Raw genomic sequence first — 22966 nt, 5'->3', positions numbered from 1 at the left:
CACCAACAAGGAATGAACAGTTGTTACATGCAAGAACAGGAAGGGCTGTCAAAATAGTTATTCTGAGTGAAAGAAGCAAGACAAAATAAAAAATGGTTCCACTTACGTGCAACTCAAGAAAAAGCAACCTAATCTATAGTTCCATTTATAAACAATTCTAGAAAATGCAAACAAACTAAAACAGATCAGTGGGGTGGGGGAGAGGGCGTCGAGAGTAGAGTGGGAATGGGTGCTGTGAGGTGGGACCAGGGGAAGAGCCTGCAAGGGGAGAGGCAGGTTTGGGGGAGCAGCGCAGGGAGGTAGGCGGTACATGGGCCGAGGGGGCCAAAGGCGGCCAAGGGGAGACGGTAGGGGCAGGAGCAAGAAGCGGTTAGAAGGAAAGCGGGAAGGGCAGGAGTGGGGTAAGGAGCACAGCGCGGTGTGGGGCTTGGAGACCGGACAGGAGGGGAGGTGGGAGGCGGCGGAGCGGAGCATCGAAGACGTGGGCGGGTCCTGCGGGCGTGGGCGGGTCCTGCGGCGTGGGCCCCTCCGGGTCGCGTACAGCGTCATGGCGCGCTTCCTCTGTGCGCTTAGGAGCCTTCCCTTCCGAGAAGTGCCCGGGTGGGCGGCGCGGGGCCGAGCGGACCGGGGCGGCCTCGGTGTGAGTGCCGGACCTGAGGACGCAGGTAGGACGCGGGCCTCGCGGGCCCCGCCGCCACTTCCCGGCTTTCGGTTTCCCTTCACTTGCCAGGACTTGGGAGCCCGCCTGGTTCTGGACCTGCCGCGTACTTTCTCGGGAAGCTCCTTCGGGACGCCCCTGCCCGCCCACCTCCTGCCTTCTGCGACAGCTGGTTGTAAATTGTTAGGGGCGGGGGGGCGGGGGGGTCACTGCCCCCTGTGAGGATTTGTGTAAAGGTATAGGTCCTCTCTCCAAACGTGCACACACTTCTTTTTTTTTTGCATAAAATGTTATGCTCTAGAGCCGGGCCTCAAGGTGTTGGGTCAGCAGACCACCCCGCGCGCTCTCTGCTGCAGTGGCCCCTGCTCTGTTACATTGTCCCCCTTCTCCAGTTATGTCTGCTGCTTTTCGCGTCTGAGAAGCAGGCGGTTCAGACTTTGCATGCCTGTGGATCTGCTCCCTGACCTGCTCTATTTCTGTGTTTCCAGGACCCAGGGAAACGTGTGGACTAATAATCCATACCTCCTCTAACCTGAGGTTAGTTAGTCAATGGCTGTGATACAGACTAGGGAAAAGTGTGTGTATTTTCTACAAAATGCCTTTGGCTGCTCTGTGGGACTGGGGCACGTTTACATTTCATCCTTTAGTACGGAGTCACTTGGGGAGATGTGCGTTAGCTGGCACTGTATTTCAGGCCTTTTCAGGGGAATCTAGTGCCTCGTGTCCACTGGCTTTCTGGGCAGATGCCTAGCCATCCAATCTCTGAATCCATTTGTTATGTGTCCATTGAAGACATTTAAAGCTATATATCTGGGCTGAAAATGTACCCAGTCACTTGGAATTCTTTTTATCCCTTGAAGTTTTCAAAATGCTGTGTTAAATAAATAAAAGCCCTGGCAGTGTGCGGTGGGAGCTGATCTAACATGACTTGGGGCCATGGCCTTCGGAACCTCTTGGTGTCTCTAGTCAGCCAATCTGATTATTTGTTCTGTGCCTACTGTGTGCCAAGCATTGGTTTCCTGAGAACCATAGGTGATGGAAACATCACAGCTGTGGTCTGGAGCTCTTCTCATTCCCATTTATAGGGTGGTGGTTTCAGCAGAAATTTGTCCTTCATGTTTGTACTTGGTGCTGTCGGAAACAGCCTAATGACTCGCCCTGGAATTTGAGGTTCTTCAGCAAAGTTAAAATTTGGCCAGATACCAATACAGGAACTGCTAATTTATCAGACACCCCCTCCTGGGAATTCCTTCTAAGGAAATAATTCTAAAGAAGAACAAAGTTATATGTGCAGAGATGTCTTTAACAGAACTACTCTTAAGAACTAGAAACTGGCTCTAACCCAAACATCCATCAGTTAAGGAATGCCTAAGTAAACCATGAAAGTTCAATTCAACAAACTAGTAGGCAACCGCTGAGAATGATGGGCAGGTGGTAATTTTGTGGTTAAGGGGGTTTCAGAGTCGACAGTGTCAATCACTGACCCTGTGTCTTTGGGCACGTCTTGAACTTGGTACGCTGAAGCCTGTTTTTTTCTTCTATAAAATAAGGATAGTGATAATGGTAGGGTTGTTTTACAGAATAAATGAAAAAAAACCTAAAAATGTTTTATCACAATATTGGTGCTTAGTAGGCATACAATAAGCATTAGTTGTAATTAAATAAGAAATGGAAAGGTTAAAAGTGCAGCTGCATTTAACCTTGTGTTGTGGACTTGGGGCCTTGTTTATACATTGGCCTAGTTATCCACGTTGTGGGGAGGACTAGTGAGACATAAACAAGTACCACTGCGCCACCAGGGAAGCCCGCAATCTAACCTTAATCACTCCTTCAATGTACAAAATTCTTTTCTCAAAATTCCCTTTTTTCACAAACCTTTAATCACTTTTTGTATCCATATGATTTGTCCCTTTTTTTTGCCCATCCAAAAACAACCAACTGTAGGACAAATTATTATCCTCATTTTTCCTCAACAAATGTATCTCCATTCTTTATACTTTCTCTCGCCGACAACACATATCCTACTTGCTTTCCACACTGAAATGCTTCCCTTATGATTTTTAGTAGTTTTAATTACATATTACAATTTTTAACCCTTAATAGCCTTAACAGGGCTTCCCTGGTGGCGCAGTGGTTGAGAGTCCGTCCGCCTGCCGATGCAGGGGACACGGGTTCGTGCCCCGGTCCGGGAGGATCCCGCATGCCGCGGAGCGGCTGGGCCCGTGAGCCATGGCCGCTGAGCCTGCGCATCCAGAGCCTGTGCTCCGCAACGGGAGAGGCCACAACAGTGCGAGGCCCGCGTAACGCAAAAAAAAAAAAAAAAAAAAAAAGCCTTAACAAAACCAAGAAACAAGTAATTGAACTGTTATACCAGCATTTACTGATTGGCAAACTTAAGAACATATTCCATAACCTCTAAAAACTTACATTTTTCTCATAGCATAATTTCTCTTTAACGTGGTACAAGATGTGTGTTTAATAAACCCAAACATCTTTTGAAGTTTTACTATCTAACCCAAGGCTTAAGTCTCAGGCAAAGTGGGCTGTGTTTGTATTTCAAGGACATGATAAGAGTTAACTTCAAGCTTTCTCCTATGCATATTTTTGTTCTCTCAGGGTCAGAATTCTGAAAACAGTATTTTATCAAGCCAGCTTTCTCTAACTGCATATGCAAAAAGAACCGGTTTTGGAATTTCAAAATAGTTTAATTCTTATCCATTATTTTCTGGAGTATAAAGAATACTGTTGTCATATATTGTTTAAAAAAATTATCTTCCTTTTTCTTTAGTCGTAATCTCATAGCTGAAGTTTTTCTAATGAATTGAACCTGACCTTCCCATTTTACAAAGGACAGCAAAGATACCAATCACACAAATGAAATACACACTCACATACCAGAAGACAGAACTGTCACAATCCTCCAAGACAGTGACCCACGTGGAGTCCCAAACACTTCTCCAACACAAAGGGTCCTCGACAGTAGACACACGTCAGAACCAATTGGCAAAATGCCCAAATGACACACTCAGTGCTCACAAACAGCCCTCAATGTCAGACACGTCAGAACCAATTGGCAAAATACGCAGATGGCACTTCGTGCTCAAAAGAGAAGTTTGTCCGGCTGCACACCGGTGGACTTACTCGGTCATGGAGCTCGTCAGCATGTCCAGATGCATGTTTCCGTTCCACCAAGGAAAAGCGTACGTTGACAGCCAGTGCCGAGTAGGGGAGAAACAGGGAGAATCCCCCAAACACATGGTTTCGGCAGCTGCTAGGAGCGTCCCCCCAAACCCCCCTCCCGGGGCCAGCGAGGCTCGAGCAGCGGCTCCTCACAGCCACGCGGGCGCGTCTTCATGGCGGCTCAGCTCGGGAAAATCCCGGCAGCAGATGTCGCGAGAGTGCAGCAGCCCCAGGTTGGGAGCCAGAAACTGTAACCGGAAGTGGGGTCGGGCTGCTCGCCGCTCTAAAGCCAATAAAGAGGCCAGGTTGGTGGGAAGGGAAGTTTGCTTTATTTCAGGGGCCGGCAGCCTGGCGGGGGAGGGGGCAGAGGCCTGTCCAAAGGCCGACTCCCCCCACTGACAATCAGTGGGCAAGAGGTGTTTTTTTGTTTGTTTGTTTGTTTTTGCGTTACACGGGCCTCTCACTGTTGCGGCCTCTCCCGTTGCAGCAGAGCACAGGCTCCGGACGCGCAGGCTCAGCGGCCATGGCTCACGGGCCCAGCCGATCTGCGGCATGTGGGATCTTCCAGGAACCGGGGCACGAACCCGTGTCCCCTGCATCGGCAGGCGGACTCTCAACCACTGCGCCACCAGGGGAGCCCCGCAAGAGCTTTTATAGATGGGGGGAGGTGGCTACACGCAGAAACAGCGCAGTCAGCTCTGACAGTCATCTTGACGTTGGTCATCGGTGGTCCGATCAGCGTCATCTTGATTGTTTTAAGTGCAGTTAATCTTCAGTTCCAGGGTCAGTTTGTTCCCATTTCTTTAAGGCCAGCTCTCAGAATTGTGACTGCTTATGTCATGGCTACAGCCTGGTCATCATGTAACTTCTTCCACCTTGCGGGGTTTCAGTATCTGTAAGACAGCTCACAGGGTATGGCTCGGAATATTACCTATAGCCCTTGAGGAGGAACTAAAGGTCCTTGACTTTGCTTAATGACTAACCTATTATTATTTGGTCTTGTTGGACTCTTTTCCTTTGTTTCTGCATTATCTCACTTCTCTGATTAAACTTATTCTTTGGCTAAAGTTTTTCCACAGACAAAAGGCAGCCTGAGGACATAGGGGGCAAGCACCATAGGGTCCTGCTCCATTTCACTAGGACACTGCATTCTTGTGGTTTCCTTCCCACCTCTCTGCTTGTCCCCATTTCTTCAACCTGTATATTGCGGAGCCTCAGAGTCCAGCCCTCAGGCCTCTCTGTTCTGTCTACACTCACTGACTTGGGGATCTTCCAGTCCCCAAGATAAATAACATCTAAAGGCTGAGGAGTCACAAAGTTATATTTTCATCCTAGACCTCTCTTGGAACTCTAAATCCATATATCCAACTGCCTATTTGACATCTCCACTTGCATATCTGATTGGCTTTTTTAAAGTTAACAAATTCAAAACCAAGTTCCCAAACCTACTCCTCCTGTAGTCTTCCCCCATCTCTCAGAGCCCAGAAGCTGTGGAGTATGACCCTTGGCCCTTTGCTTTCTCTTACCTCCACATCTGACCCATCAGCAGATCCCCCGGTTCCTCCATCAGACTGTGTCCAGCGTCTCGCTCCTCCTTAGCCACTCTCCTGTTGCCACCCGGATCCAGGTTTCCACCTCTCAGCCAGATTAAAGTAGCCTCTGTAATGGTTCCCCTGCTTCAGACTTTACCCTGCTTCAAATATTTTTTTAGTATATCAACCACTGATCCTCTTAAAATATGTTAGATCATGTCGTGCCTCTGCTAACCTTCCAGTGACTTCCAGACTCACTCAGAACATAAGCCCGTGTCCTTACAATAGCCTTCAGGGCCCTAAGTGATCTGGCCCCCATCATCCGTCTGCTGCCACTTCTACTAACCTTCCCTGCTGACTCCACCGCCGTTGCTCTGGCCTCCTTGCTGTCCATCAGATGCGCCAGCCACACCCAGCCTGGTGCTTCTCTTGCCTGCAGTGGTCTTCTCCTAGGTATTCACGTTGTGTGTTTGTTCATTTCCTTCGACTCTTTGCTGAAATGTCGCCTTCTTAATAAGGCCTTCCCTCATTATTTTAAATTGTGTGTGTGTATACGCACGCATAAATACATACACACACATCCTCACGCTCTCTAACCTCCTTTGTGATTTTTGAAAATATCATCTAAAGTTTTACGTTCTTAGTTACTCTACCGCAACTCCATAAGGGCGGCGACTCTTGTCTGTTTTCTTTACGTTTGTATCCCCAGCATCTAGAACAGTGTCTGGCATATAGTACGTGCTCTGTAAATATGACCAAATGAATATTTATCAAACGCCAAGGCACCGATAAATAGGGGTACACTGAACAAAGACACAGTTCTTTCAGACTTTCAGCTTCTAGTTGAATGAGACATCCAGACAAATTAACCTGCGATTGTCGTGTCTATCATGGAAGCACTGAGGGCCGTAAGAACCCAGAGGAGGAGCTTGCAACCCAGACTTAGGGGGTCAGGGAATATTTCTTGGAGAAGATAACATGTAAACGGAGACCAGAGATTGGAGACTTTGGTTTCTGTCCTGGCACGTAAGGATCTTAGAAGTCGTCACTCCATCTTAACAACAAGTAAAAAGCTAAACAAACTATGATGTCTTCTCGGGGAACTCAGAGGACCACAGTTGAGAGGGACTGGAGCATAGTAGAAGGGAGAAGTTGGAAGTGGTAAGCAGGGCCAACCATGAAGAGCCTTGGAAGTCACATCAAGGAGTTGGGAATTTATCTTGAGGGTATTATGTCACATTGAACAGTTTTGGGCAGTGAGGAAAAAGAAGCGGTTGGAATAGGGGAGGGCATACAAATTAGAAAAAAATCTGTAATCATCTGTGCTGGAGGTAATGGTGGCCTGATCCAAGGTAGTTGCAGAGGGGTGAGAATGAGCAGATCCTAGAGTTATTTAGGAAGTAGAACCAACAGGCTTGGTGCAAGGGCAAGGGAAGAGTCATGGATGATGGCCTGGCTTTCTGGGTTGAAACATGAAATTGATGAGCTGGAGCACATGAGAGGAGGACCAGATTTGGGTTGGGGTGGAGGAGGTACATGAAATTCTTTTGTTTAGGACGGGCTTAGTGGAGATATCCAGGTGTGGATTGTGTATGGATCCAGTACTCAGCAGAGAGATCTAGGATGGAGGGAAAAAACAGGTTGGGAGTCTCATCATGTAGATGGTACTTTAAGGATAAACTCTCCCAGGGCCGGGGAGGGGGTGTGGAGGGATGAGAGAAGAAAGCCTAAGACAGACAGACTCCTCTAAAGAACACCAGTATTCAAGGATGGCTTGAGGAAGGGGAGCTGAGAAAGGATGCTGAGAGGGAGGAACTGGAGAGACAGGAGGATTTGGTGTCATGGAAGCTGAGGGAGTCGACTATACCAGAAAGAGAGAGTGTCTAGTGTCACTTCTATGGAGAAGTAGATGGGATGAGGATGAAGTGTTCCTGGGTGTCCCTAAGAAGTCCTGGTGAGCTCTCTGAGAGCAGACTCAGTGCAGCGCGTCCCACCCAGAGGCACATGATGTCAGCCGGCCCCACTGTCAGTGATGCTAACGTTGCTTACTTGGTTGAGGTGGTGATTTCTAGACTTTTCTGTTGTAAAGGTACATTTTCTTACTTGTAAAATTAATAATTTGAGGGATCATATTTTGAAAATGTGTAACTTTCCATTCTTCAACAGTCTTTTCACCCAAGGGTTTTAGAATTCCCTGATGATTCTTGCTTGAATCCGTCTATTATTTTAGTGATTGCAAAAATGGTGATTTTAAAAATTTCATCATTCCCTCTCCCTTTATTACTTGGCATTCTGCATAATAACTCTGAAAGTCACTAAGCAGTAATAATTTATCACATGAATACATTTTGCTTTGCTCCCCAGGAGCTGAGTTCCTGAAAAATTTGTGTGTAACTGAGCAATATTTCCACAGGAGTATTTCAGAGGTATATTTCCATTGGAAAAAAAGAAATCCCCGTGGCCTTATAAAAAGTATTTAAGAAAGGACACCTTCTAATATATTTAACAGCTAAAAACCCTTAAATAAAATGTAGACAACCATAAGCAGTCAATAATATATAATACTGAAAATACCATATTGTGCAGTATTATAAACGCGTGATGAAGATATAAGTCTTCTCTTGCTGAGAGATTATTTAGGACTTTCTTTTTTGTAACCAAAAATTAAATTCAGCTACGATTTTCTGACATGTTTGTTATGTGGGTGGTGACATCACAGGTATTTAACATTTCATCTTCAGTGCTGTGGTCAAGTTACTAACCCTTTGGGCCTCATTTTCTCCTTTGTAAGTTGAGGTGTAAGCAGATGATAAGGTCCTTTCATATTCTTAACGTTGGATGATTAAAACGTTTGGATGATTAAAACGTTTATTTATTATAATATACATTAGGCTTCCTACTTCTCTTTGGCTAAAGTTATTATGTTTACACTCACTGGAAAAAAAGTTGTAAAATAGAAGCTGAAGGGAGCAGAAGAAAGGAAGACAAAAGTGGAAAAAAACCATGAAGCATGATAATAGATTATGGTAGGTCTCAGTTTCCTGTTCAGGAGTATGTGCTATAGGAGTCTCTTATTTTTTCCACACAAAAAGAATTTTTATTTATTTATTTTTTTTAATTTTTACGGCACGCGGTCCTCTCACTGTTGTGGCCTCTCCCGTTGCAGGGCACAGGCTCCGGACGCGCAGGCTCAGCGGCCATGGCTCACAGGCCCAGCCTCTCCGCGGCATGTGGGATCCTCCCGGACTGGGGCACGAACCCATATCCCCTGCATCGGCAGGCGGACTCCCAACCACTGCACCACCAGGGAAGCCCCAAAAAGAATTTTTAATAAAAGACCTCCCTTGACAAACAAAATCAGAGATATCTTTATAAACCAGCAAGGAAGAGGGGTCTAATAACCCACTGGCTCCACGATCTTTTCTCTCCAATCACTCAGCTACTCCCAGCTGAATCCTGACAGGAAACACTCCTTTGAACGTAGTAATAGAAGAAAGATGAACTTCTACCCTTAGTAACCCAAGGAGAATTTATTCTACCTTATTTCGTATTTCAGCTGCCTCTTATCTTCTGTGCCCCAGCAGGACTGGAAAACTGGCTCTCTACTTATTACTCATTTCTTATTAAACTAATGAGTCAATTACAGTATTTTGTACCTGAGCTTTCTGGTCTCTGTGAAGAAGAAAGGGGTGGAAGGGGGAGGGGAAGAGATGGCGTGTTTTGCTGGGAGATGGTGCCCTTTAGGAGAGAGGCTAGAGAAGAAAAGGTCATTGTGCCTTACTGGTTTTTTTTCCAAGCAAAATATATTTTAATAATATAGAAAATATAAAAGTCCTTAACTTGATCACAGACATCATTTGAAAGTCAGTAGCACCCATCTTATAATTTGCAATTTGTCGACCATTGCTATTAAAGTAAATAAATTCTTATACAGTAGTTATTTTGAGATCCCTAACAATGTAATGAAATACGAAGAACAATTAAACATATAAATATTTGTAGTAAAGGCATGACTCTAATTCTTTGGGTAAATAACTAAATTTTCTTAGACAAATCCAAGGAAGTCAACCTCAGCACTCCGGGCCTTGCTGTTTTAATTTTTTTTAAATTCCTATTGAACAACACAGGGTCCCTTACAAAGCGGAAGCCGGTTCTCTCCGAGAGTGAGTTGCAGAAGAAGCTGACTCCAGAGCAGTTCCATGTCACAAGAGAAAAAGGGACGGAACCGGTAAGCTACACCGACCGACAGTTTCTGAGTAGATGTGTTGGGGGCAGGGCAGGACAGGTTGGAATCTATCTCGCTATGAAACCTAACTCATCACATCTGCTCTGCGAATCTGGTGCCTTTCGTTGCTCTCCTTCTTCGGCCATGAATATCCATCCAGTTGTGCAAACCAGAATCCTTCCCTGGACACACTGCCCTCCGTCGCCTCGCCCACCCATTCTGCCTCCGAAAGGACCTTCCCATACTCGGCGTCTCCGCTGCTCTCACCTGCAGGCTGGTCCAGGCTCCCACCAGCCCTGGCTCGCGTGCGTTTGCCTCCAGCTGCTTTTGCTCCTCACCTTGCCGTTCTCCGTATGGCTGCCAAAGAGATCTTTTGGAAACAGATCTGACCACATCACCCCGTGCTCGAAATTCTTCAGTGGCTTCCCACTGCTTTCAAAGTAAAGAGAAAAGTTGAAAAGTGGCTAATAAGGCCCTAAAGGCTCTGGCCCCTACCTCCATCCCCTGTCCTCAGATCTGGCCACTTTTCCCCCTGGTCACTACACTCAGGCCACACTGTCCTCTTTCAGCTCTCAGACCTTGGGCTTCCCCTCCCTTCAGGCCCTTTCACCCTGTGTCCTCCCCCACCACCAACACCCCGACCCATTCAAACCTACCTTTCAGCTCTCAGTCCCACTCTCACTCCCACAGGGAGGCCTTTCCTCAGCCCCGATGGGTTTGCTTTTACCAGTACTTTCTCTTCTTAGCACTTGCCATCCTTGGTATACCCCAGCACATAACATGGTGCCTGCAGATAACAGGCGCTCAAAAAATAAACCGTGGTGACTGTCGCATGACTGCAGGCCACGAGGAGGACACATTATTGAAGCTGCCTTCAATAATCTCAGCTTTCTTTCATTTCCTGAGAGAACAGCCCTTACAGTATGTACCATGTTTACTGTGCTGCATTTCCCAACAGGTAGTCTGTGTTAGTCCCAAATATGACCACTGGGATATAGTTATTGAACCAGGTTATTAGATATTTTCATTGGTGAAGCAGACCCCACAGAGTGGACCACAGCGCAGTGGTTTTAAAAGCTGTAGAATATTTATATCTTTGAATTTAGCAGTCCCTGCAAAATTCAGGCAAGCTGTCCATGTGCTATGACCGTATAACCGTGGTCTCACCCTCAACTTCGCCACCGACGCTAAAGCCGTTAGGCCAGCAGATCCCAATAGATTCTGGTGAAATACTGGTATTTTTGAAAACTTCCTGTGGGTGGGATTTTAATAAAGGCTTCACTGGGAAAGAGACTACATTAGCCATAGTGCAGATAGCACAGGGGAGCCACACGTGATTCCCTGTGCAGTTGTGTGCATTCCCATAGCATTGTAAGCCGGCCCTATTCTGAGGGACAGGTGTGGAGCTGGAGACGGCAGCCTGAAGATGAGCTGCCAGATGTTTAGGAGAATTAATATGGGGGATTTTCAAACAAATGGTATAATATACTCTGTGCATTTGGCCGTTTGACAAAATGAGCATCATCCATTATTGTAAGTCATGTTATGAATCCCTTTCAGTTGATCCATTTCCACAGTTAACTTTTTAGAACGTTGCAGAACTATAAGCCTTAGTTAGCTCCCTGAGGGTAAGGAAAGAGAAGTAAAACACCTCAGCTTTCTGTTTGGTGACTCAGAATTCAAATTCAGTTGCACGTGCTTTTTATTGGACAGCAGCAACTTGCTAACACTCTGCTAAGTATGACAAAGGGGTTTACAGCCTGGTCAAGCGATAACTAAAAGTCAAATATCAGTAGAAGGTAGGTTTTATGCAGGTCATTCTTTGCCTTCCAGATCCGTTACCCACATGCCTCACTCTGCTCTGAGTTCTGGGAAGACTAACCAGCTCCCTTGCCCTCGGAATCCTGATTGGGTTTGGCCCCTGGGAGATGCCAGCAAGATCAGAGGGCACAGTGGAGAAACAGGCATCCAGGGTCCCCCTAGGACTGTGTTCCTCCCATGCAGGTTGCAGCTTCTGCTGGCAGCCCTCCCCTCCAGCCGCAGCCTCACGGGTCCTGCCCGTGCTGTGTCCCACAGGCCAGTAGCGTGTTCTCAGTCACTGGCCCGGGGGTGCTTCACCTTCCCCGTTGGTCTCCATCGGCCCTGTCCCCACCTTTATAAATAGTTCTGTGTGAAATTATCTGCAAATCATTCCTTTTGAGTGTATCATCTGTTTCCAACAGGTATGTATTCATAGTATGGAAAAGATAAAAGAAGAGAGAACTCGCATTGGTGCAGACAGACTGTGTTAGTACAGGCTGCCGTAGCAGGATGCCACAGACTGGGCTGCTTAAACAACAAACATTCATTTCTCAGGGTTCTGGAGGCTGAGAAATCCCAGATCAAGGTGCCAGCCAATTCAGTTCCTGATAAGGACTCTCTTCCTGGTTTGCAGATGGCCACCTTCTTGCCGTGTCCTCACGTGGTGGAGAAAGAGGTCATCTCTCTCGTGTCTCTTCTTATAAGGGCATTAATCCCATTCTTGAGGGCTCCACCCTCATGTCCTCATCACCTCCCAAAGGCCCCACCCCCTAACACCATCACATTGCGGGTCAGGGCTTAAACTTGAATTTGGTGGGGGCAGTACACGAATACTCAGTCCTTAGGACAGACTTTGAAAACCCAGGGGAAGGCGTATCTTGAAAGTCATTATGTCTCTGACTCTGACAGTCATGCATTTCAGTTCTCTCTTCTAAATAATTCTTGAATCTATTCTAGTCTTTTTATTTCCACTGCTCCTGCCACAGTTAAATCTAGGCTTGAACTGGTGGCCGTTTGACTGTCCTTTGCCTCCAGTGTCTTCCTGCCCCGACTCCAATCCATTCTTCATGTGCATGTCAAGTGCTCCTTCTGTTAATAAACACCGGCTCTGATCGTGTGCACACCCACTTTAAAAGTTTCCAACGGCTTTCCATGTTCAGTGGGATGGCATGAAAACTCTTCAGCGTGGTCTGATCAAAGCCACTATGACGTGGCCCTCCCCACCTCTGCAGCAACCTCTTCTCCACCTTGCCCTGCTCTGTCATGTGGGCCCAGCCCAGGCTGCTGGTCTGTCTGAAATACTCTTCCATTTCTTCATCTGATTAACTCGCACTCATCCTTCAGAACTCAGTTTAGTGTCTTGGCATTTCCTGTAATAAACACCAATCAGCCATGCAATGAAAAATAATGATAGAAGATTAAAGAAAAAGAAAACCCTGATCTCAGACACCTCAGACGTTACCTGGTCCAGAAAGCCTTGGTGGAAACTCCCCTAGTAGTAAAGGGCCTAGTGCTATCCTCACTCCCTACTAACCTCTCCATCAGAGCTCCTGTCATGTGGTGTGACAGCTGCCAGCTCACGTGTCTCTTCCCAACTTGGTAGCAGATTCCAAGTGCAGGAACTGTGGGTTGGTTTGGTTTCACTTTGTTTTTCCATCTCTGCAGCCTTAGTACCCAGTCCAGCATTGGATACACACTAGGTTTTCAAGTAAATACTGGAATGAACAAGCGAGAAGCCCTAAATAAGTGATAGGACTTGTATAAAACTGAGGAGGAAGGGTGCGAGGGCAGACGGGGAATCAGGCGAGGAGGCGGAGGAGAAACGTCATTTCATAAAATACGTCGGCTAAGGGTTCTTTTATGTTTGATTTTTTTTTTAACTTACTGTGCCACCAGTTCCCTGTCACTTCCTCTGCCCAACTGTCCCTGCAATGACAGGATTATATTTTGAATATTATCAGGCTGTCCAGATCGCATGAGTAGGCTTTTCTAGATCACCTTCAGGTCTGGGTAGCCCTTTGGCATGTGTGTCTCATCAGCCCAGGTGGGGGAGGGGGGGATGCGAAACTTCCTTTTCATTCCAGGTGCCCATTCGTGCCAGCGTTGGGTACAGGCCTTTGAGGGGACGGGCCAGAGAAAGACCAGCTCACCACTGTTTGGATGTCTGCAGCCAAGTTCAGGGTTTTTTGTTTGTTTTTTTTTTTTTGCGGTACGCGGGCCTCTCACAGCTGTGGCCTCTTCCGCTGCGGAGCACAGGCTCCGGACGCGCAGGCTCAGCGGCCATGGCTCACGGGCCCAGCCGCTCCACGGCATGTGGGATCTTCCCGGACCGGGGCACGAACCCGTGTCCCCTGCATCGGCAGGCGGACCCTCAACCACTGCGCCACCAGGGAAGCCCCAAGTTCAGGGTTTTTAGAGGGAAAACATCCAAGTGTGCTGAGATGGTTGGCTCAGTAGGCTAATTTGAAATTGTCCATTATGCAGCTTCCTGAAAATGTGCTGTTAATCCTACCACGAGGAATGTGAATGTTTGACCTGTGGACTTGTTGAGGTGGGACGTCTAGAGAGGACCAAGAGGGCTGCTTGTTTCCTGAGTCAGCTCTGGGACTCAGTGACCCACCCTGTGCCTCAGCCTCTCTCCATAAAATGGGACGGCGCCTGCCACTAGCCACTGCTTGTAGATTTTCACACTAGGCTCGTTCAAGTTTTTTTTTTTTTTTTTTTTTGCAGTACGCGGGCCTCTCACTGTTGTGGCCTCTCCCCTTGCGGAGCACAGGCTCCGAACGCGCAGGCTCAGCGGCCATGGCTCATGGGCCCAGCCGGTCCACAGCATGTGGGATCTTCCTGGACCGGGGCACAAACCCGTGTCCCCTGCATCGGCAGGCGGACTGTCAACCACGGCGCCACCAGGGAAGCCCAAGAGTTTCTTTTTTTTGACATTCCTTTGACAGAGGAGATGACGAAGGAACTGGGCAAAAATAGTCTTTTTTTTTTTTTTTTTTTCAAACCATGAGATCAGTTTACAAAATAACATTAAAAAAATTAGTCTTGGCTCATTCATTGCCTCAAGTGTCCTTGTTTTCCTCTCGGAACCTGCAAACTCCTTAAGCCACAATTAACATGGTAATTTCGTCTAAGTAGTAACTTAGGCCCTGCAAGAATCTAGCTCATTATTTAGCATGTATTAAGTATGCAGTGTTCTAAACACCACGTGAAGCATATTAAAGGCACAAGGTAATCTCACTGAGCTTTGCTTTTTATGTATCTATATCCTGTCTTTAATTGGAGATTTCAAAGTGTTTTAGACAGTGGACTAGATTCCTGTTGTATTCACTCTTTTGAAATGGTGACTGAGATCTTACACAATCCAGAGGCTCGGTTCTCTTGCTTTTTCACAGGCTTTGATGTTCTTGGGTGAAAGGTGCTATATAAATACAAAGCATTATTAATGTCATAATTTGAATATTTGGCACAATAAAGGCCGGTCGTAAACAAGCCTGTAGGCTTCTTTGCTGGGCGCATTGTAATTTTCTCTCCAGTGATATTTGCACTTTGTCAAATTAACACAAAAATTCCTTTATTGGGAGACTTAATCTTGGATTTGGATCTGCTGTATTGTGTCCTGCTGGAGTTATGAGAAACCTGAACGTGATGTATCTCATTTACTTTCAGCCTTTCAGTGGGATCTACCTGAATAACAAGGAATCAGGAATGTATCACTGTGTGAGCTATGACAGCCCACTCTTCAGGTGACATAAACATCAAAAGGTACCGAAGGAGAGCGAGCCCCTAAATTCATACAGCTCCTTCTCCTGGGGCCTTGGATAAATACCCACGATGTTTTTTTTTTTTTTGTTTTTTTTTTTTTTTTTTTTTTTTTTTTTTTTGCGGTAGGCGGGCCTCTCACTGTTGTGGCCTCTCCCCCTGCAGAGCACAGGCTCCGGACGCGCAGGCTCAGCAGCCATGGCTCACGGGCCCAGCCGCTCCGCGGCATGCGGGATCCTCCCAGACCGGGGCACGAACCCGTGTCCCCTGCATCGGCAGGCGGACTCCCAACCACTGCGCCACCAGGGAAGCCCCCACGATGTTTTTAATTGCCCTTCTCACTTGGCCTGGTTGCTATAAGGAGGGCTGCTCATTTAAGATTCTTGCCTATCTTGATTATTTCTAGTGTTTAGAGCATTAACTTCTTAGCCTATATTCTTTCTTTCTGTATCCCCAAGAAACAGCTAAAAACAAAACCTTAAGATAAAGCTATTAGAGTATTTTCTCCTGGGAAAGTATTTAAATAAATCTAAACCATAATGGTATTTGCTTGGCCATGTGATTAAAACTGTATCTCTCCCAGGGAGAAATGGGTTTATAATTTAATTTAGGAAATGTAGAAGTTTATGAGGATAGATTCCCCACAGTGCTTGAAGGTAGTGAATACCATGTCCTCTTCTGTGTAGCTAAAAGTAAATTTAATTGTCCCTTGATTTCAAAGCCTCTTTTAAGTCAATCAGGATCTGAAATCTCTCAACAAAGGCTTTTTTGTTTAGACATGCAGGAAACAGTCTAAAAAAAGTAGATTCGATGAAGAAGAAAGGAAAACATCTTTGAAGTCCTGTTTTTCAGAACTTCAAAGATGTTTTCCTTTCTTTTGCATCAACCCTAAATTGGTTTAGAATAAAATATAAATCAAGCCAGCTCTGTGAATCTTCCATTAGGCAGTGCCTCATTATGTGCTTTGGGCTTTGAGCAGACTGGGCTTTCCTAGGCTGCCAATGTGGGCTGAATTTGGAAAGCCAGACCCCGCCTGCAAGGACGAGGAACGATTAGGATTGATTTTCCTTCACACTCACGGAAGGGCAGGACTTTGTCCGGATTCATTCACTCTGTCGGTGGCTGGTGAGGAGATAGCAGAGATGGCAGTCAGGGGAATTCCCTGGCAGTCCAGTGGTTAGGACTCCTTGCTCTCACTGCCAAGGGCCCAGGTTCAGTCCCTGGTTGGGGAGCTAAGATCCCACAAGCCTTGCGGCACGGCCAAAAAATAAATAAATAAATAATAAAATAAATCTTAAAAAAAAAAAAAAAAAAAAGATGGCAGTCAGGCTGAGATGGCCTGGGGGACGCTAGGAACAGTAAAATGGATGCATATTTCTGAACCATTAGTTATTCTTTGACTCTTGGTTCTATTAAAAGGGAGAAGTGGGACTTTGAGATGGCCACTCTGCTTTTAGCCAAAGAACCGTGTTGTAAAAGTATAAAGCACGGCCTTGTGACTATGCAGTAAACAGCCAGATGTTCTGTTTCCATCTTTCGACTGTGAAGGCAAAAGATGTGAGGTCATCTTTGCAAGAGCATGTTCCTTCCTACATTTGAGTCTTTGTTTTTTAACTTCATTGGCGTTCCAGTTTCTGTACCTGTAAAGATGACACTCTCTTCCTACCCAATGCCCAGCCAGGTTCTGTCAGGAAATCACAGAATGTTGGGGGCAGGTAAGGACCGGAGAGACCAGAGCAAAAAACTCTATCTAGTAGAACTTTCTATGATGATGGAAATGTTCTATATCTGTTCCATCCACTTCGGTGGCCACCAATCACACATGGCTGTTGAGCACTTGAAATGTGGCTGATGCGGCTGAAAAACTGAATTTTTAATTTTATTTCATTTTAAATAATTTTAAATAATTTAACCGTGAAAGGCCACATGTGACCAGTAGCCACTGTATTAGCACAGTGCTCGTCCAAATTAAGGAAGCTGAGTGACCATCCCCAAAGCAGCCAAGACTAGTGAGAATACCAGCCAGTTCCCCAAAAGCCCTTTCATCAAGTGGCCAGTTTAATGACCTACCAACCTGTGTGTTTCTTTTTAATCATTTAGTTTTAGTTGCAGTTTCCATTTTCATTTCTTAAGGACTTTTGAGTTTGTTCCATTTTTTTTCCTCCCACTGCTGCTGCTGCTGCAGCTGAGACGGAGAAAAATAAGAATATATTCCTAAGAATCTTTTATGTTCCAGAATGTACTCGTCTTAAAGATGCATTTATTTATAGGAGAGACAGTGTAGTACAGTGGTTAAGTCTGTAGATGTACATCCTGGCTTCATTGCTGTGTGACCTCAGGCAAGTTTCTTAACCTCTCTGTGCCTCAGTTTCCCCACCTGTAACATGAGCATGCTAGTAGTACTGAATTCATAAACTTGTTGGGAGGATTAACTGAGTTATGAGTTAATACATGTGAAAGCACCAGAGCAATGCCTCACACATGCCAAGCACTGGATACATGTTAGCAATGAGACATTCTTAGAGACAGATCCTTCTTAGGGCCATATACATGAATGTGTCTTTGATAATGAGGAACTCTTGAGAATTTCTTCTGATTAATGAGAATCTATAAATGAAGACTATATTCCTGACGGTGCTTCCCATTCAGGAGGGTGGATAGCTTTCTTGTTTGACCTCTCATTTTCCCTCTCTCTCTGTCCCCCGTCTCCAGCCTCAGTAATAGAGAGCAGGAGTAGAAAAGAAATAAACATTCCTTCAAATGCTTGTACAGAGTCAAAACCAGGTGAAAAGTCAACCAAAACTAAACAGTTAAGGAATCAAGTGGATGAGGGATCACTGTCTCTTGGCTGCTGGGCTCCTTGCTGCCTGCACACTTCCCTTCGGGCCAAACCAGTATGGTGCACATTCTGGGGGAGACAACTCAGAGACATTTAATCCAGGGTTTCCAAGTCAAGAGCCTCTCGGGATTTTATCACTCCCCTGGGGACTCCAGGCTGTTGCTTCTTAACCTTGGAATTTTGTGACTTTGCCCCTCCCCTGCTTCCTCTATTCCCCTCCCTTCTCCTCCCCCCGCCCCCCCACACGGATTCTGAAAGTGTTTATTAAAATCTACTGTGAGATCACATGTTTCATGGTCATAAATCTTAGAATAGAAGGAAACTGAGAGCCTGATGTTAGTTCCCTTTTTACAGAATATGCTGACATCCTAGGTGTTAATAGGAACTTAGTAACATCGTTAACCTTTTGTGAGCTCCCATTCCTTCAAAGGAATGGAAATTCTTCTACCATGAGGGTTGTCAGTTATCACCAAGTGCCTCTGCTGCTGTTTTGGGGGGCTGTGGAATTTCCAGAAACTAAGATAAAAACAAAGCAAATAAACATATAACAAAACCAAACAAAAGAAGCACCTCTAAGAGTACATGACTAAAGGTGGTACAGAATGGTTTTAGTTTCTCAAGGGAGGGCCTTACAATCTGCTAATCATTTAAATATGTATTTTGGAATTTCTAATTCACCTTAATATTTAAGTTTTCACTCTTAAATGATACATGATGGGCCTCTCATATTACCTGGTAAAATCTCCAGATTCTGTTAATTGCATCAATAAAACTTTTGTTTCCCATAAAATGTTTTAAATGACTTTTTATTAGTCTTAGATTCATTCATTAAAAAAATTATTATATTCATAATTCTCCATCAAAATTCCTTTAATGATCACTAGTTTATGTATAATGTTCAGTGTGGAAAAGCTATGATTAAAAGATACTTAAAATGTTTTTCCCTGGACCAAAGTAGCTCGGATGAATATTTTTGAACCCTTGGAAAACAAAAAGGGCTGCAGAGAACCCAATCTGAATGTGCAGACACTTCTAATTGGACCCACAGCTGCTCAAATTTCATGGATACCTGTTACTACTAATAATAATGATATTTAAAAAATAATGGCTACTGACTTAAGTACCACGTGTCTAACACTATGCTAAAAACAGTACATGTAGAAAGCATCTCAGTTAATCCTCTCAGTAACCCCATGAAATAACAATGCCATTACGATTCTGAAGATCAGGACACAGAGGCTTTAAAAGATTAAGTAACTTGCCAAGGTTGCATAGACATAACAGACAGAGCCTGGCTTCACACCTGAGTCTCTCAGAAGTCAACCTCAGAGCTATACCTGACTTCCTGGGATCTTTTCAGGGCTCTTCGAGGTGCTCCCTTTTGCAACTGCGTATCCGCGAGACCACACCCTCTTCCTACACTTCAGTCGAAACAGCATTGCAGCAGATTGAATGCACGAGCACATATAAAGAGGCAATTGTCATTTTTTTTAAGCTAGACATTAAAGAGATTTACAAAGTTATAAAACAGTGCAACTCTTCGCACTAAATGTTTGTTTCAGTTTCGAAAATAGAATTATTGTTGTAAAAACAGGTTATGTCAGCACGTAATGAATTTATTATTTTTAAAAATAATTTAATGCATATATATTTTTGTAATTCTCACTTATAATTTCTAATTTGTTAAGAATTGATAGACAAAACTCATGTAAACAAAAGTTCTCAGAGATCCTCAGTAATTCTGTAGTACAGAGGGGTCCCAAGACCAGAATGTTTGAGTCTCTGTCTTGCACTAGACTCTTTCTGCTGGGGCTCGTGCTCTAAACTGAGCTTCCTTCTGTGCTCATAGTCTAGGGGTTTGATTATTTGCCACTTTTCCCCCCTCTTTACTCAGTTTTTGGTGTTTTGGGGTTTTTTTTGAAGAATTTACAATTCATTTCTTGTCTCTCCTCCTCAAATAGAGAGAGCCATTTCCCTGCCATCTAAAATTTGTTTCCTAGTGTGATTTAAGGGAGCCATCTTTCAAAGCACTTAGAGAGCGAGTCTCTGATGAGCAGATTTGCTTGTTGCCCTCCTCCTCCTCTTGCCGGCTCCTCTGCCACCACCATCACCTCCCCCAGCATCGTTCTTCCCTGTGGCGCTTCCCCGGGAAGGTCACTGCACTGCAGTGATGACTCTGGGTGCCCAGGCTTACCTATCACCACTAGCCCCACAGCACAGCTCCTTAACCCCTCAGAGCATCTCTATAACGTAGACATGATTATCTGCATGTTACAGATGAGAAAACTGAGGCTTGGAGAGAATAAGCAGCCTGTCCAATTTCACACAGCCAAGAAGTGACAGAGGCAGCTCTTGAACCCCTGAAGGCAGTCGGGCTTTGAATTTAGATAACCCAAAGTTCCGGTGGCTGAAGACGGCTGTTTCATCAGTTCTCACGCTTCTCTGATACGCTAAACTCACAATGCCCTCCTTCGACCACTATTGTTTCATTTCCATTTCCCCCTTTGCTACGTTTAGAACACAGGGATTTGATCTGTTTCCTAAGGTGCAGCAGTTCACAAAGCTCCTCATGTTTTTAGTCCTTGAGTGGGATGACTTCGACATCAAAGGAACAAGAAATCTTTGACCTGATGAGACGGCGTCTTTAATAGTGGAGATGCAGTGGGCAGATTCCTGTGCAACTAGTGGTTCACGGAACTGGCCTTGGGATCTGGCAGAGGAGAAGGGAATCGAATCGTGCTTGGTAGAAAAATGATTCGGGGCATAAAATGCTCTTTGTATGGTAATAGCAGCCTTCACAGCCGTAGTGTCATGATGTCTAACACAGCTCTGAGAAAAAGTACTGCTCGGGCACTGGATGGCCTTCGTTTTCTGAGGCTCACGGGACGTCTGGCTCTGATGAGAGTAACACAGGGATCTTGCGACGTGTGGACACCTCGTTGGGACTAGCTCGCACAGAGGTCATCTGCAAGCAGGTGGGTGTCTTTGTTTTCTCTGATGTGTTTTCCCCAATGCCGCCCCACATGCCACAGAGAGCTCGCTTGTCCTTGCCTATCTGGTGTTATGGCCGGGAGCACTTTTGTCACGGAAGCACCTTGGGTTTCTCCCGTGCTGCTGGTACGTATCTCCCATCACTCCGGGCACTGCAGACCCGAGAAGGAGCCTTTCCTGGTTCAAGCCTTGCAGAGATGGGAACAGAGCAAGGATCTGAAAGAGAGAGCTGGCCCTTCACATTCTGCTGCACAGGGCCAGTCAGCAGGAAGGCCAAGCATAGCTGGCGTCCCGATGCCCCCTTCTCACGCTGCAGCGTGTCAGCGACCGGCGGAGCAGCGCTGCAGGTGACATCAGCGCGTTATTCCTCCTGTGAGCTTGGTAGGAGAGAGTGGCTTAAATCCAGACAGCATATTCACTTTGATATGCTTGGGTGCTCAAATGTTCTGGTTTTGTAAGCAGATAAATATAGCTTAGTCTTGTCTTCAATAGAAAACAATAATCATACACTGGCTACAAGATTACCGAGTACTCACCCAGGAACTGTGTTAGTGCTTTAGATGTGTCGTATCAATGAATCATCACAACATCTCTATTACATAGGTATAATTATCGTCCCCATTTTATAGATGAGTAAATCAAGGCCTAAGTTAAATCACTTGCTCACATTCTCACTGATAAAGGAGAGAGCTATTGACCACTACTGTGCTCTGCATCCTTTCATTTCTTAATCAAATTCTGGTACAGTAGACTTTTTCCCCACACCAGTGTCTAAAACTCGAGTGGGGTGGCCATGTGGGATTCATGTGTCTGGTTTTACATAAAGAGGCTTGTCCCAGTTGAGAAATGACAGAGGCTTCTCTCCTTGCAGTGCGAAGCTCACCTTGGCCATGTGTTTCCTGATGGACCTGGGCCTACTGGTCAGAGGTTTTGCATCAACAGTCTGGCACTCAAGTTCAAACCAAGCAAACACTGACTACCTTCCCTCGCCACTCCCTCATTTCCAAACTCAATTTTCATAATTTATGTGAATGGCTAGTTTTATTACCTACTAAACCAGGCTGAGTTTGCTGCTATCACCAAGCAAGTCACACCTTCTCTAACTTACTACCTGGAGTCATCTCATCCCTGGCTCTGGCTTTGATTGGAATTTCACAAAATGACAGAGGGGCAACCATTTCCATTAAATCGACTTCGGTGGGCTTTGCTTGGACCAGAGGGCATGACTCTTTGGGGACATTTGGAGGCTGATGGACAAACCAAAGAATTCCTACAAAACCACCCTGAACGTTCCACTGCAGTTAAGTTCTTCATGGACATATATAGGTGAGAGATCAAGTGAAAAGAGGAAAGAATATATGGAGTTAGACTACTTCACAGTCCCAGCATGGAAGGAAGCAACGAGGAGGAGGGTTGTGGATGAGCTGTGCTTTGGGGGATCCACAGGATGCATGATATTTTTCTCAAAACTTTAGACTGTCTTGAACATTCCAGTTCCAGCTTCTCTACGGGCAACTTAAGTTTCAATGGAAGTTTGCTAGATTTCAGTGATAATGAATACAAGTGGCTACAAAGTTAAACTTTAATTTAGTTCAAATAAAATATTTACTAAAATCTGTTTGCTTTTTGTCTAAGTCTGTGAATTTGTTCTTTTATAAAAATGACTCAATCAAATGCCAAAAAATAATTAGGTCACGTGGTAGTAGGTGTTTGGTTACACCAATGCTGATAGCAACTCAAGTGTTTTTTACAAATTGAGAGTCTTGAATAACTTGTTACTGAAAGTGTTTAAATCATTTTCTTTGAGATTTTATGGACAGAAAGGAGACTTAAGTATTCTATTTTTCTCTTTATTACTGTGTTACGCATTATGAACTCTTCTTCTAGTGCTTACCCTGGAAATCACAATATCCATCCTTAACTTATTACAGTCATACTAAAATTATTAATTTTTTCTACTTTTCCAAGAATGTTAA

The 22966-nt window shown here is 45.2% G+C and overlaps 1 protein-coding gene across 1 annotated transcript; it reads left to right on the top strand.

Annotated features, from left to right (window-relative positions):
* Nucleotides 1–514: 514 nt before the first annotated feature.
* Nucleotides 515–22604, top strand: MSRB2 (methionine sulfoxide reductase B2). Its single transcript, XM_081230094.1, has 5 exons — nucleotides 515–665; nucleotides 9498–9598; nucleotides 15068–15144; nucleotides 20827–20974; nucleotides 21862–22604. Exons 1-5 carry the CDS (start codon nucleotides 548–550, stop codon nucleotides 21964–21966), a joined length of 549 nt encoding a protein of 182 aa, XP_081086220.1. The 5' UTR covers nucleotides 515–547; the 3' UTR covers nucleotides 21967–22604.
* Nucleotides 22605–22966: the final 362 nt, after the last annotated feature.

This window comes from Mesoplodon bidens (genome assembly GCF_964165515.1).
Source record: "Mesoplodon bidens genome assembly, chromosome: 3".
In the NCBI taxonomy this organism is placed as follows: Eukaryota; Metazoa; Chordata; class Mammalia; order Artiodactyla; family Ziphiidae; genus Mesoplodon; species Mesoplodon bidens.
Note: the sequence above shows the minus strand (reverse complement) of the source record. Positions and strands in the feature narration are given on the sequence as shown.

Excerpts from the sequence above, each read along its gene's own strand:
- MSRB2 (XM_081230094.1), top strand. The coding sequence starts at position 548 with ATGGCGCGCTTCCTCTGTGCGCTTAGGAGCCTTCCCTTCCGAGAAGTG. Across the intron at positions 666-9,497 it reads TGCCGGACCTGAGGACGCAG|GGTCCCTTACAAAGCGGAAG; the intron begins GTAGGACGCGGG and ends TGAACAACACAG. Across the intron at positions 15,145-20,826 it reads TATGACAGCCCACTCTTCAG|CTCTGAGAAAAAGTACTGCT; the intron begins GTGACATAAACA and ends TGTCTAACACAG.